At 51.5% G+C, this 14,917-nt stretch overlaps 1 protein-coding gene across 15 annotated transcripts in view; it reads left to right on the forward strand.

Moving 5' to 3' along the window:
• Positions 1 to 14,917, forward strand: part of CUX1 (cut like homeobox 1) — a 349,872-nt gene that overhangs the window by 322,631 nt on the left and 12,324 nt on the right. For 11 of the 15 annotated variants that reach the window (XM_036408962.2, XM_036408954.2, XM_036408960.2 and 8 more), the window contains one exon: positions 246 to 9,435. The exons of the other annotated variants lie outside the window; for them this stretch is intronic. In XM_036408962.2, coding sequence (XP_036264855.1) covers positions 246 to 909 — 664 coding nt within the window. In that variant the 3' untranslated portion in view covers positions 910 to 9,435. Of the gene's footprint in view, positions 1 to 245; positions 9,436 to 14,917 lie in introns of those variants that run through there. 15 annotated transcript variants of the gene reach the window in all.

Raw genomic sequence — 14,917 nt, forward strand, 5'->3', positions numbered from 1 at the left:
ATGCCAGGCACAGAGTTTGGGAAACAAGTGAGGGCTCTGCTCAGGCTCCAGGCCAGGCCAGGGGTCGGCAGTGACTGGCCACCGGGCAGCTGAGGAGCCCAGGCTCTGCCCTGCCCGTGGAGGGCCTTTGGGGCCACAGGGTGACGTGTGGGGATGCGGAGAGCAGGGGGGCGGGTGGAGGGCCGGAGGGCCGTGTCCGCCTGTGCACAGCAGCTCACGGCGCCCTCCCTGCTTGTGTCTCGTAGGTCTCGGATCCGCAGAGAACTGTTCATTGAGGAGATCCAGGCCGGGAGCCAGGGCCAGGCCGGGGCGAGCGACTCCCCGTCGGCCCGCAGCAGCCGGCCGGCGCCCAGCTCCGAGGGCGACAGCTGTGACGGCGTGGAGGCCGCCGAGGGCCGGGGCGCCGCGGACGCGGAGGAGTCAGGCGGCCCCGCGGCCGCCACCAAGTCTCAGGGAGGGCCCGCCGAGGCCGCCGCCGCGGAGGAGCGCGGAGAGGAGGCGCCGCGGCCCGCGGAGAAGCCGGAGCCGCCGCCCTCGGGGACCCAGGCCCCGCAGGACACCGACGAGGGCCGCCCCCGGGCACCACCGCCGCCCGAAGGCCCCTTGGACGGCCCGCGGCCCGTGCCAAACCCCGCGGCCGCCGGGGAGGACGCCGCTACCTCAGCCGCCCCGGGGGAGCGCCCCGCCCGGGCCCGGGACGCCGCCCCCAGTTCCGCTTTGCCAAGCACCAGCGCGCCGGCCGCCCGCAGGCCCAGCTCGCTGCAGAGCCTCTTCGGCCTCCCCGAGGCGGCGGGCAGGGACTCGCGAGACAACCCCTTGAGGAAGAAGAAGGCCGCGAACTTGAACAGCATCATCCACCGCCTGGAGAAGGCCGCCAGCCGCGAGGAGCCCATCGAATGGGAGTTCTGAGGCGCTGCCGCCCGCCGCCCGCCGCCCCCTGGCGGCCGCCGCTGGGAGCCGGGGCGGGCGGGCGGGGCGGGTACTGAGGCAGCGCCACCCCGCGGCCCGGACCGTGTAGCGCACTTACTGCCCTGCGGGCCACAGGGCAAAATCGCCATAGGCCAAGGTGCATATAGAAAACAAAGGAGCATTAAGCCCAATCTTTGTCGTGTTTTCAAGGAAGAAAACGGAAATGTGTAGTCGAGCTTTTTTGTACCCTGAAGTGTTTTTTTTATTGCCCTAAGTGATTTCCACAGGTTCTGGAATAACTCTTACAGCTTTGCCTTGCGCCCTCCTCTTTCGTGTGGGCTTTAAAAAAAAAAAAAAATCAAACCCACATATTAAAAGGGGGCTTTTTATCTGCCATCTAATGGCTTCAGAGCGATAATACACTATTATCTTCTTAAACCAGGAAAGGGGGAGGGGGGATTTTTCAGAAAAATTAAAAAAGAAAGTTTTTGTAGCTGTTCAGTTGCCACTAAGAGATTGCACAGTCAAACCGACTCTAAACACACTAGTTTGGATTCCTAAATATTTTCAAGTAAAGAATCTTCTCGTTTGAAACTTTGAATTAAAATAAAACACATTTACTCCATATTTTTTAACAAAAAGAAAAGTCACATCAGGAAAATAACTGATTTTGTGGTAGCTGATATAGTGTTTTCTTGTACGTGAATAGAATCCTGACATGTAGTGCACATTGATCCATAGCTTTAACTGACTCTGGGCTTTTGCTGGCCAGGGTCTGTTTAATACACTCCATTCTAGGCCAAATCAGGACAAAAAGAAAAGATCCGAATCTAGGTATTTTATAATCTGCTTTTTAACCTCTAACCGCAGAGCACGCTGATCAGACCTCATATCTCGGAGGTTTAGGAGACAAGTTAGAACTGTAGCATGTACCCGTTCATTTCGTTTAATTTATGGTGTCTACGTCTGTGTTAGTGCGTCTGCACATACGTGAGCATTTAAAGAAAGGAGGAAAGAGTAGGCCACTAAGGTTCTGGGGCCGAACGGCCCACCCCTCGTAGACAGCAGTCTTTCCTTGGCACAGAAGGCACCACACCTCACACCACTCTCCCAGGCGCCTGATGGACTGAGCCCCACCAGGGGACGCCGCTCCCTGGGCCTGGGCCTGGGCAGGGCTCTCGCGCACTCTCTCTCTCTCTCTCCCTTCCTTCCCACCACAAGCACTGATGACTGTTGAAGTCGTGGGAAGCTTCCTTCCCTGCAGAAGAGAGAACGTAGCAATCTGGGCTCTGCTCCCAACCCCGTAGAGATGGCCCAAACTGACACCAAAACGTAGATGCTCTTCACTTCCAGACCAGACCGTTGACCCTCCATTCATTTTGCCTCTTGGAGCGTTCTTTTACGCAGTCTTTTACTTAGTCTTTTAGGGCAGTCTAAGTACAAATCAAAAGTCTAACTTGTCTCTGATTCCTCCTGTTGTCTATGTGTATATGCGTGAGAATAGAGGTGGATGAGAGTGTGCGTGTGTGCGTGTGTGCAATTTTATACGTCTGTGTATTTTCTTAAGTACCTGTGCACACATAGAGTGCATTACTGCCACCTTTTTTCAATAAGCTGTTTTATCAGTTATGGCTTCTACAAGTTTGCTAATTTAGACTCCTTTATTGCCATATCTTTAAACTAACAATAGATGATTTCGGTATATATATATTTTTTTTGCTTATTTATAGGTGCTGTATTTTATTATCTGATTGTTAGGAAGGGATGAAAGGGGCAAATATTCTTTAGAGGGATAGACTGCCGGCAGTATTGGGTATAATTTACAAGATGTAGTTGTCATACTGTATATTACTGATTGAAAACTTTTTGACCGTATTGTGTATCATTGAAACCTTTGTCTTAGGTCAACATCTTTGGATGACATTTTAATGGTGCATTCATTATTTCTTAAGTTTAATTAATATTATCTTTTTTTGATTTGGGGGTGGGAGGGAGTTATAATTTTAGAGGTATGCTCCCGCTATTACACCTCAGTGTGCTTGTATTAATTAACTTGTAGGACTTTGACTGTAAGATGTGAAACCACATTTCTTGCATGATGTTTTAGAAATTATATATTTCATTTACAGTCTTTTAACCTGCAGCTGCAGCACTTAGTTCAAGTTTTCACAAATTTAAGAGTCACTACACTAAAGACAATGCCTTTTCATGAATAAGAAGTTTTCAGAAGGCTCTAGGAGGCTGTGAGGCAGGCCATTTGTCTTTTGATAGTTGCATCATTTCTGAACTTGAAATCTGGTTCAGTGAGAAGAGAATTCAAAATGGAGGAGCTTAAGGGGAAACAGATTAACATCTGGCTCAATTCAGGTGCATTAAGAAGAGCACATTTGCATTAGTGACCCTTAGGACAGTGAGTAGTAGAGCCCTGACAGTACTGTGGTGTCCTCTCCACAAAAACCTTGAGGGAATTTTGTCATCATGTGATGTGTGATGAATCACTAAATATCTGATTTTCATCAGAATCAAAAGCAGGGAGCTAACAGGAAATATTAGGGTAGAGTTAATTTTAAAGGCATGACTGTTATATACGGAGGTATTAAATCTGGAGAAATTGAAAAATTGTAAATTTGTTCATTCTTGTGGCCAAAAAGTAACAGTCTAAAACAGCCATTTTGGCTCTTCCAAGCAATTTAGTCATTTTTGCTGTTGTGTTTTTTGTGGGTTTTTTTTTTTTTTAAAGTAGGTTATTGTTTATTTCCATTCTGTCTTTTTTGCCAGACTTACATCTGGGTGCTTGATACAATCAGTTGGTTAAATTTTGCTTGCAGTTCTGTATTTGTATTTTTTTTCCTTTATTTATTGTTTCCATTGCCATCCCAACCCTATGCTCTTTTGTGTTTAAGCTATCACCGCCTGTAATTCTTCTAAGAGCTGCCACTAAGTAACAGAAACCTGTCAGCACAGGAAGTGTCCCCCTCCTCACAGCGCCCCTCATTTTGAGTCTAAGGATTGATCTTTCATCTTGATAAGCAATATTCAAGTGCCTTGAACAGCATCTTCTCGGTGGGGTTTCACCTTCAGCTGGCTGGCGTTCCAAGCAGTGGCTCCCACAGGCAGCTGACCTCCTCTTTACGCTCCCATCAGTTTAAAAAGCTGATTTGTACCTCTCCCCTGGGGAAAACGGTTCCATGCAAAACACTAACACTTCATTACAAGCTCCATTATACCATTTTAAATGGCTTCTTTTTGTAATTGGAGGCAGTGGTCATAACTTAAGGTTTTTGCCATTACTTAGCTGGCTAAGTGGAGGCTCAGCGTAAAATCAGTGTTCGCGGCAGCCTCTTGCCCCCTGGTTCCTGCCCGCGCTCTCCCGTGGTGTCTGAGGTGCAGGGCTTGTGCGTTCTGGCCTGGACTCTTCCACCGCCCAGCTCCCAAGTGACTTCCCTTGAACCTCCAGATCAGTCAGGACGTCTATGATTTCTGTCCACCAGACCGCTTTTCTTGAGAAAGAATAACCACAGCCATTAGCTCAATTTAATTATTCTCAGAGCTGACCTGCCTGAGGAACATCACACCCCGGGGAGAGGTGGCTCATGGTCAGCACACTGCCCCGCGATGCAGGCTTGGGAGAAGTCTCCAGGAAATGCCAGGATCTTGACTCGGATGACTACTCTCAGACCCTGGGCATTGTATCTGGGAAAGTGGCTGAGGCACGAAGGTAACCATTGATGGCCTGCCTCCCTGTACTTCCAGTGCACAAATGCCTCCCTGCCCGGTTTCCTTCCTGATGGCATCTTTGCTTTCTCCCCGTTTAAAATCCATCCTGTCCCATGTGGACTTCCAGGTCTCCTGGTTGGTGGTCCAGACCCAGAGGGCTACGGAGCTCTGGGTTAATTTCCTCTGTGCACGAGCGTCCGCCACCCCGGGCCCTGCTGGCGAGCTCCAGGAGGAAGGGAACGCCCCGCCTGCCTCCTCAGCCAGGCACATCGGTCAAGGGCAAACCTAGCGGCAGGCAGGTTGTGCTTTAATCCACGGGAGCGCCCCAGTGCCGCTGACTCCCCTAAGATCAGGCAGCAGTCACGCTCTGAGAGACTAGAGTAAGAACCACCGGCATCTCGGGCTGCCAGAGGGTGCCTTCCCGGCTGCTGTTTCTCTTTCCTGAACTCTGTTCTTTCGTGCAGGAGTAATCAGTGAGTCCTACGGACGTTCTATGCAATGGTTTTCATTCCTCTGATTTTAGAAAAACAGACCTTACTGAAATAGCAGAGGAGCAGGGCGAGTGTGTGCACAGCCTGGGTGAGCACAACGTGGAACAGTGATAGTGACTCAGGGGAGCAGGAGCTGGGGGACCACAGCCTTTACCTTAAATGCACTATGACGGCCGCCTCTCAGCAGGCCTGGAAAAACAAGAGTCTGCTTGTGGCTCTCCCAAGCCCCTGCTTTTGGAGGCCAGAAAGCCAGCTGTGAGGGGAGGTGTAACCAGGCGAGGTCCTGGCATGGGGTGGGCTGTTTGCCGCATCCCTTCAGGCCAGAGGTTTGGCTCCTTCCCTGGACGCCCTCCCTTGTCACAGCCCTCACGTACCCCCGTCTACCTCACTAGCCTGTGCTCCCGTTTGACATCACTCCTCACCCACACCTCTCGGAACCGTGCAGCGAGTGGGCTGGGGGGAGAGAAAAAGGCTAGGAGGGTGGCATCCAGGATCTAGGCCTGGTGGGCAAGCATCTTCTCTCTCTCTTGTGAGCACAACATGTAGGCAGCTGTGCTCTGTGAGGCACATGGATTTTCCTCTTGACTTCCACCTGTTCTTAAAGATCTGTCAGCTGTTTCCTTGGCAGGCAGGGACAGTCTCAGGCCTCAAAGGGCCTTGTCTTTGGCCTGCCTTTTCTTTCTGCCCATTTCTGCTCAGCTGTTACGATCCATCACAGTCATTCTCCTTGCCCTGGGCTGCCCCTAAATGGCCACATGAGGACACTTCCCTGGGGTTCCTACCTGGCCTTGGGGAACTCTGCCTTTATTCTCTCTGGCTCTGGGAGGTTAGGACTTCAGCTCCACTGTCACACTCCTTTGGTAACACCTCAAAGACGGGAGAGGATATAGCATTCTCCAGCCCAGTCACCCCGTCTTCAGTCACGTGGCTCTTTTCTTCCCAAGAATATGCCAGCCTCCACCCAGTGCTAAAGGAAACCAGCTCCCAGGGCTGCTGGTTGGATGTGGATCCATCCTCCCTGGTGGCCAAAGTGTTCTCCTGATGGAAAGGATTTGGAAGTGGGAGCGTGAGATCTGTGCCGTCATCCTGTGCGTGAGCACTTACCAGTAAAAGCTCACGTGTAAAAATGCCCCCCGTCGCTCTGCAGTTTCACTTGGGCCTTGGTGTCCGGTGAGCCTTCACGACCCACAAGGCAGAGCTCCTGCCCTGAGCGGCAAGGTGGTGGCCTGGGACTCCACCGTGATGTAGTTCCATTTCCCAGTCCATTGGATGGCAGGCTGGCCAGCTCGCTTGCTTGCTTGCTAAGAGATTGGTCCAATTTGACAATACCATTCCCATTCCCATCAGTTTCTGCCTTTCCGTAGATGAAACCTACTGGGGGAAGAAAGGAAGAAACAAGTTCCCAAATAAAGTTCCAAAAAGATCCAGCTCTAAGACCTTAGAGTAATGGTCGTCAGCTAGTGGTCCGTGAGGGGTGCTGAAGCTGAGGCCAGAGGACAGGGTGTGGGGAGCAGCAGCTGAGCGAATGGGCCCCATCCCAGTGCTCCTGCCCCAGCACCCCAGCAGCCTGTGAGCCTCCTGCCTGGCCAGGGAATAAAGGGAAATGCAATCCCCCCTCACCAGACCCACTTGGCAGGAACTGCCCACTGCCCAGGCCGGGCTGCCACCTTCCCACCACCTCCTCCCTCCAAAGATCTGTGTCCACGCTGACAGTGGCATCATCTCCACTTTCGTTTTTGGATGAAGTGACATTTAGCTTTAACAAGACATTTCCAAAGCGCCTAGTCTCCTCAAAAATGCTGACTTTAAAAGTTGGTCATTGTAGACAAAGAACCCTAAAAAAGATTAATGAGAGAGAGACATTAGGCTATCCGTAAATGTGCGCTTTCCCCGTCCCCATCCCTAAACTTTTCAAACATCTTTGAGTTGCATTTATGGTCATTTTATCCAGTACTGTTAAGAAGTGTGGCCTGTGTTACTGTAATTTCTGTAGTGTTTAGGCTTTAGTTTCTAATCACAAAATATGCTATTTGCTATGTATCAAGCTTTCTGTGGTCAGAAAGGAAAGGTGCCTTATCTCCCAGTGTCACGGCTCCATCCCTATGGAAAAGAATCAGAAGCACAGTGTGAATGGAAGCGTTGGGACTTCCGTTGCTGAAACCAGACTCCCATCAGCCAGACACATGGAAGTGGCGCGGGGCTGCTTTTGTTCTATGGTTCCTTTTTCTCCTTTTTCTTTTTCCTTCTGTCTTTTTTTCTTTTTTCCTTTTTTTTATTTTTAGTTTGCTTTAAACAGAAAGCACTTAAATAGATGACTATATGTAAAAGCTCTGTGCAATAGAAATCACTTTTCTTCATTTTTAAGAGATAATGTATTGCACACCAAATGAACTCAAAGTAAGCTTTAGACCAAGACGATTCAGGTTGTGGATGAGTATGTTCACTGTAGTTCCGTTTATTCATGAACCGAAGGGAAACAGGCTTCCCTCCCCCCGCTCCTGGCCTGCCCATTGCTGACCACCAAGCTAGGCCTGCAGGGCGCTGGGCCAGAACCGCTGGCTGGGCAGGCGGCAGCATGGGGGTGTTTGTGACTCAGCAGCTGAGAACCTCCCTTCCAGCACTTAACCTTTTCTTGTTGAGATGGATTGACTGCTACTGACCTGCCAGCGTGCGTGAGGATAATTATAAAAGGATGTTTCCTTGAGGGGAAAAAAAAAAAAAAATTATTTCTATCCTCTTCTATTTATTATTAGGTTAATCATTTAAGTACTTATCAGGAGTATATTGTTGTTTTACGTTGTTGTTGTGTGTTGTTGTTGTTATAAATGCTTTTTGCTATCACTCCAGTGGTTACTGTCTTCTGCCTCCTGCCTCCCCATCCCACCCAAAAAAAAGAACCGAAGGGCCTGGGGGTTGGCGCGGGGCAGAGGGCGTCTCTCCAGCAGAATTAGGCGTCTGTCTCCAGAGCAGCCACTCAAAAGCTGGTGGCCCTCACGTGTCTTTGTAAATGAGAGTTGACGAACAAAAACCTACCCGTGCGAGGAAATGCCGAGTTGAAGAACACTGGTGTGAGGAGCTGCAGAGGAGACTTAGAGAAGCAAGATTGAGTTCCCAAAGCCTCCTAGAGCCTCTGTGCGGCTTCCGGGTTCATGAAGCTTCAGCGAGGAGCCCTGGGCAGAGGGCGCGGGGGCCTGGCCAAGGCCATGACTTCCGAGGGAGAGGGCGGTTTCCTGTAAGGCTCACGGGGGTTGACATGGTTCAGTTGGCTGTTGTTGCTGTTGCTGTTGTTGTTGCTGTTATTGTTGCTGTTTTTCTTGCATACGAATTTGGTCAAAACCATCTGTTGAAGCAACAATGCTCTTAGCTTGGCTGTGGCTTGAGGGCCCACACCAAGGAGGTCATGGGGGAGCCCCTCTCCCCCTTACTGTGGTTAAGTGTGCAGGGAAGTTAGATGTGGGCAGAGCTCTCTGAGGAAGAAGCACAGCCAACAAGACCCCCAGTTGCTTGCAGAGGGGTGTGAGGGCGAAGCGGGTCTGGCCTCGGGCCTGTGGGCTCACTGTCGTGGGCACAGGAGAAGGAAGCTCCCCCAGGCCGAAGCAGGGGGTGAAGGCACCTCGTGAGCTGCTGACCCCGCCTGGTGCCAGACCGCTGTCTGCTCCATCCACAACCCCGGCTCCCTCTCCACGCCATGACTTTTCCCCTTCTCTGAAGTCATTTGGAGGCCCTGGTTTTGTTCTCATCTCTCAAAGAAACCCTCCAATGAAACAGCTGTCCTCATCCCCTCCCCAAAGGGTTTCCACTTCTCTCTAATCAGTCTATGCATGTCTCTCTCTGGAGCCGTTTTCTGCCTCTTGAGAAAACGGGCATCTCATGTCCCGCCATCTGAGACCCTCAGAAAATGCTGTGCATTTTGGAGATGTGAGGATGCGTTCAAAATTCTTAAAGCATTTGAGATTAGCTTGTTATAGGGACAAGAAAAGGTTTTCCCACGTCCCTTTCCACTGAGTAAGACCTAGCTCTTTGCAATTGTGCAATAACTACTTGCCTGCGAGCGGGTAGCCACGCTCCTGTCCAGACTACTAACACAGCACAAGCCAGGCGCGCTCATGGAGTGGCGACTTCTTCCGGAGAATTCTTAATAAGCTCAGCCCCCGTGCCCCCTCTCCCCACCCAGTGTATCGTGGTGTCTTACATTTTAGCAGTATTTTATATTTTCTGTAACGCACTAAGTCTTAGATGTTTTTAGAGCTTGTTTGTTAATACTCACAATCACAGACTTTTTAAAAAAGATCCTCACAGAGACCCAATTGACCAAAAAGAAAACTTTTAAAAAGGCATCATTTATTTGTACAAATAGCTTTGAGAAGCCTCTGCTGTGTTGCTGTGACCCATCTCTGGTAACATTTTATTTCTTGCTATTTGTTTTCAACATTAAGAGTCAAAAGTTGCTCCGGCTGGCATGGGGGTGGGGGAGGCACCCGTCAGACCCTCGGCCTTGTCCCTTCTGTCTTTGGTTAGCCATACGATGTTTGTTCTCAGCACTGTACAACGGTCCCTATATGATATGGAGAAGCAATATCACTGTATGAAACTCACACCATGTATTATTATTCACTAGCACCCTAGGTGTGATAATTGAAGTAAATATCTTTTATACAAACACAAGAATGTGTGGGTCGTTTTTATTTGAAGTGCTCTGTCCTGAGAAGCAGCAAACACTGTCGTTCTGGTTCGGAAGGCACCTCGAGAATTGCCGGCCGAGGCAGCCCTTCCTCACCGTGTGGCGTGTGGCATCCTGACAGGTGTCGGCAGAAGCCTGGGCCTGGGCTGGATGCCAAGGCCCCGCTGTCCAGTTTCCCATGCAGACAGGGTACCTGCTCCATCATGGCCTTTGTCCCCTCGCTCGCTGTTGTCACCTGTATTGTTTGGATGCCCTTGACGCACTGGCCTTCCCAGCATCCACTCTCTTGTCTGTGAAGAGGCGGCCCGCCGTGCTGGTCCGGCACGAGGCTGACGGCAGCTCGGCTGTCCGAGGCCGCGGACAGGCCCCTCTGCCTGGCCGCCCCTCGCGCTGCGGGGCCTCGCGCTGCGTCCTTGGCCCCTGGTGTGAAGAAGGAGCAGCCGAGGGCACCTGTTAGTGCGAGCCAGGGAGTTCCCACTCGGGGAAAAAGGGAGCGGTGTCGTGTGGACTCCGGAAGGATCTGGCTCCTGAGAAGGGGGCTGGGCCTCCAGCAAGTTTCGGGCTGGAGGTGGGAGAGCTCTGAGAGTTGGCTGCTAGATGGTCCACATGCTTGTGGCAGCTGCTTCTCCTCTTGAGTTCTACAGGGTTGGGAGAGAGTGGCCATCCTTACTGACGTAGGACTGATAGGGAGGTGTTTGTTGGTTGTGCGTTAAGCTGTAGTTTTCAGAATGTGAAGCTCCTGTATGTGACACAGAAACGTGAGTAAAACGGGACTCGAACCTCCAGTGCGAGACCCCGGAGCCTGGGACAGTCTCTCCTCAGTGCCAGGTGCTCGGGCAGCCCCAGTTTCATCTGGGCACCCAAGGACAAGGGTGTGTCTAAAGCTGCCCCAAACCTCTGCCCCCTCCCCTCAGATGGGAGAATTAACGTAAAACCACTAGAGCTCTACCAGTCTGACAAAGTCAAGCCTAGCTCAGCTAACATTCTGCTATTTTTGTTTGCTAGTTTAGATATGCCCCAATTTTTATTTTTTTTAAATATATTTTATTGATTTTTTACAGAGAGGAAGAGAGAGGGACAGAGAGTTAGAAACATTGATGAGAGAGAAACATCAATCAGCTGCCTCCTGCACACCCCCTACTGGGGATGTGCCTGCAACCAAGGTACATGCCCTTGACCGGAATCAAATCTGGAACCTTTCATTCCGCAGGCCGACATTCTATCCACTGAGCCAAACCAGTTTTAGCAATGTCCCCCACCCCCACCCCACCCCCAAGTTTTAAAGATCCACTAGCTCAGTGGTCGGCAAACTGCAGCTCTCGAACCACCTGCAGCTCTTTGGCCCCTTGAGTGTGGCTCTTCCACAAAATACCACGGCCTGGGCGAGTCTGTTTTGAAGAAGTGGCGTTAGAAGAAGTTTAAATTTAAAAAATGTGGCTCTGAAAAGAAATTTCAATAGTTGTACTGTTGATATTTGGCTCTGTGGACTAATGAGTTTGCTGACCACTGCACTAGCTAAATTAAAATGTAAAAAACAAAACAGCACAAAGTCCTTCTACCCCTAAAGTCTCCCCACGTGCCTTTAAAGTGAGATTTAACTAAGCAAAATGGCAGTTGCACAAGGTTTTGTGGGCCTGGCTCTGCTTGTGAAACGGCCAGTTCCAGAGGCAGCAGGGGAAGCAAGATTTCACGTTGTGGCTGCAAGTGGGCAGTGTGTGTGACCTTTCTCCCGCCCTGTAGTTAAGTGGGTCTGAATGACATAATGTGCCTTATTTGATGCCCCGAGGAAACACAATTGCAGATGTACAGGGAATGGCAACAAGATGATATAATTATTGGTGGGAGGGGGGCGTCTGCCATGATCCTGTCTGTGTGTTTAAAAGGCCCTCAAGCCCTGGCCCGTTGGCTCCGTTGCTTATAGCATTGTCCCGTGCACCAAGAGATCGCAGGTTCAATTCCTGGTCAGGGCACTTACCCTAGGCAACCAATCAATGTTTCTCTCTCACACTGATGTTTCTCTTTCCCTCCCTTCTTTAAAATCAACAAACAGGCCAAAACCAGTTTGGCTCAGTGGATAGAGCGTTGGCCTGCGGACTGGACAGTCCCAGGTTCGATTCCGGTCAAAGGCATGTACCTTGATTGCGGGCACATCCCCAGTAGGAGGTGTGCAAGAGGCAGCTAATGGATGTTTCTCTCTCATCGACGTTTCTAACTTTCTATCCCTCTCTATTCGTCTCTATAAAAAAATCAATAAAATATATTTAAAAATAAATAAATAAAAATAAAATAAAATCAATTAACGGGTGAGGGTTTTAAAATCGGGGCCTCCAAGTGGCTGTCTTGGGACCTGGTTGCTTCCTCCGTGGCTCTTGGATGGCGGCTCAAGGGTCACTGCTTCCGCGTAGGCACAGCATCGGGTCCTGTAGGCGTGAGACCGGGCTGTGACGCTGGGGCGCGGTGGGGCTGGTCTTCAAGTTCTTGATGGGAGTCTGACCCACCCAGCGTGGAATGAGCTGCGTTCATGGAAGCGGGGGATACAGTCCAAGCCCAGTTTGGGGAGACATTCGTAAGTTCCTGCCTCTTCCAAGAAGCTTGGGTTCTCAGAATGTCGGTAGAATGCGCCTCCCCCCTCCCCCCCCAAGCAGAATGGTTTGTGGACGGGTAAAGCAGAGCTGCTCTGTTCGGGGCGCGGGGCGGGGTGCTCCGGGAGTTAGATTTGAGGACCCACTCACTGTGCCGGGGGCATCGGGCCATTCCTCGTGGTCAGGGGGCACTGTGTGGAGCTGGAGACCCAGCATCTTCTCTTACCCGCTGGTGTGACATCGGGCAAGTCTTAGATCATCCTCAGGAAACCTTTTCTGAAAGAATCAATGAATGTCACTTCTTTGAGCTTCTCTTTCCACCTCTAGCAAGGGAATATAACAATGCCAGAATCACAGGGCTGCTGAGACGACTGAGTGTACCCGCACCCCGCTCAGCACGGCGCCTGGGCCCACAGCAGGCACCCAGTGCATGTTTGGGGCTGTCGACCAGGGTGATAGACAGGGCATCCAATACGGCACATTGTTTGGTTGCTAGAGAGCTACCTGCAGTCAGAGTTGTTTCTTCCTTGGGCCAGAGCAGGAGGGGCCCCTGCTCAGGCCCGGCTCTCCGCAGGTCAGCCAGAGCGCCAGCAGCTGCCAGCCCCAGCTCGCCGGTGATGTACCAATGCCTGTGGTGTGCCAATCGGCACCCCAGCAGGGCAGCAGAGTCCTCCAGCGCCCGATGAAAACTCTAGTCTCAGTGTCCTTGAATGTCAGAGGCCACTGGACTCAGTCACAAACAGGAAGGAGGACCCTCCCTGCACCCACTCTTGTGGAAAGGGGGCTGCGCCCTCCACAGAGACCCCCCCTAACTTAAGCAACTGTCAAAGGTGATGCCCATCCAGTTAGAACCAAACCCAGAAGCCTCCCATGTTTGAGACAACTATCCTCTGGGGCCCTGGTTCCCAGCTGAAGGAGCCTATATCCCTGGGACTCTTGGCAATGCCTGGAGACGTTTGGGGCTGTCACAGTGGGTGGGGATGCTACTGGGAACTACAGCTGTGATTTTCAACTGGTGAACTGAAATAATTTTTAAAATCTCAGGGGCACTGACTACTTTTCCCTTAGATTGGCAATTTAAAATTTAAAGAAAGAAAAAATGAAAACAGCCAACACAGTAGCCGTCCTGTGTGACTGAATCAAAATTGTACTGTTGTTGTCTTTTTCTGTCAGATTGGCAAAGTATATATATATATATATATATATATATATATATATATATATATATATATATATTGTGTGTGTGTGTGTGTGTGTGTGCACCACAGAATTTCAGTAATTAGTTTATGTGTGCCATGAGATTTTTAAAAGTTGAAAATTGCTGCTCTAGAGGATGCCAAACACGCTGATAAACATCCTACGATGCATAGAGCAGTCCTCCCTCACCCATAAACAGTGGCCTGGCCGCGAACATCAATGGTGCTGAGTCCCCACATGGCAGAGCTCCTCTCCGATGCACTGAGGACTCTGAGCCAGCGATGTGCTCCAAGCCGGGTGTCCAGTGGCCTCAAGTGGCTCACAGCCCACAGGGGAGACGGATCAGGTGCTGAACCACAGCCTAGGCTGGTCTTGTCATTGGTACTGAGGGGCCTCTGAGGGGCAACTTGGGAAAGGGCAGATTTCCCAGGGAGCGGCCTTGAACAGGAGGAGGCACTCCGGTAAGCAGGCCCGGAAGTGCATGGCCTGCAGGGGCGGCAGTGCACAGGCGCCGGTGTCGGAGGGACAGCAGCGCTGTGCTGGGGAAGGGGCGGGGGCGGGGGGAGGGGTAACCGCGGGGATGAACACAGCCGGTCCGGACGTGAGCCGGCTCTAGGTGAGGCTGTTCTCTCCACCGACATCTCGAGGACTCGGACTCGGGTGCCGCTGGGAGCCTCTGCAGCCATGCTGGGGTGCAGGGCTCCCCGCTGGGGAGAAAGTGTCCCCATCCCCTCCACCAAGTGTGCACACATTAACAAGGTGCGGGGTCACCCTGGAGCTTCGTACTGGCACATGTGCAGCTCCAATGCCAGGGCCAGTTGGTACCCGTTAAGTTTGAGTTGCTCATTGGGCTGTCCTGGAGATATCCTGGTCCATCGGGCATCCTCAGCTCACCAGTGGACTCCAGGCGGCCGGAGTGAGCGCGCGGAAAGGGGAAGGTGTGCAGGGGCGGGGCCGGGTGCAGCACGCTCCCAGCTCAGCGAGGGGCAGAGCCAGCCCAGGAGCCTGAGGTGGAGCGGCGAGCGGGACAGGAAGCCCGGGAGGGTTCAGTGACCTGGGAACCAGGTGCCGGTGGGTCAGTAAGACGAGGGCTGAGCTCATAGCGACGTGTGTCCTCGGTGAGGACAGTTGATAGTGAGTATCTGAGTCTGATGGGAAAGGTTTAGGAACGTGGACACTTGGAATAGAAGACTTCTAGCTGGAGGGGGCAGTGAAGTCAAGAGGAGAGAGTTGGGAGGGAGTGGAGAGGAGAGAGAATCAGATGGGGAACATGCTATGGGAAGGAGAAGTGAGAGCTGGTGCTGCAGGAGAGGGAGGACACTAGCCGGGGTGGGAGCCCT

This window comes from Pipistrellus kuhlii, unplaced genomic scaffold, assembly GCF_014108245.1.
Source record: "Pipistrellus kuhlii isolate mPipKuh1 unplaced genomic scaffold, mPipKuh1.p scaffold_m20_p_4, whole genome shotgun sequence".
In the NCBI taxonomy this organism is placed as follows: Eukaryota; Metazoa; Chordata; class Mammalia; order Chiroptera; family Vespertilionidae; genus Pipistrellus; species Pipistrellus kuhlii.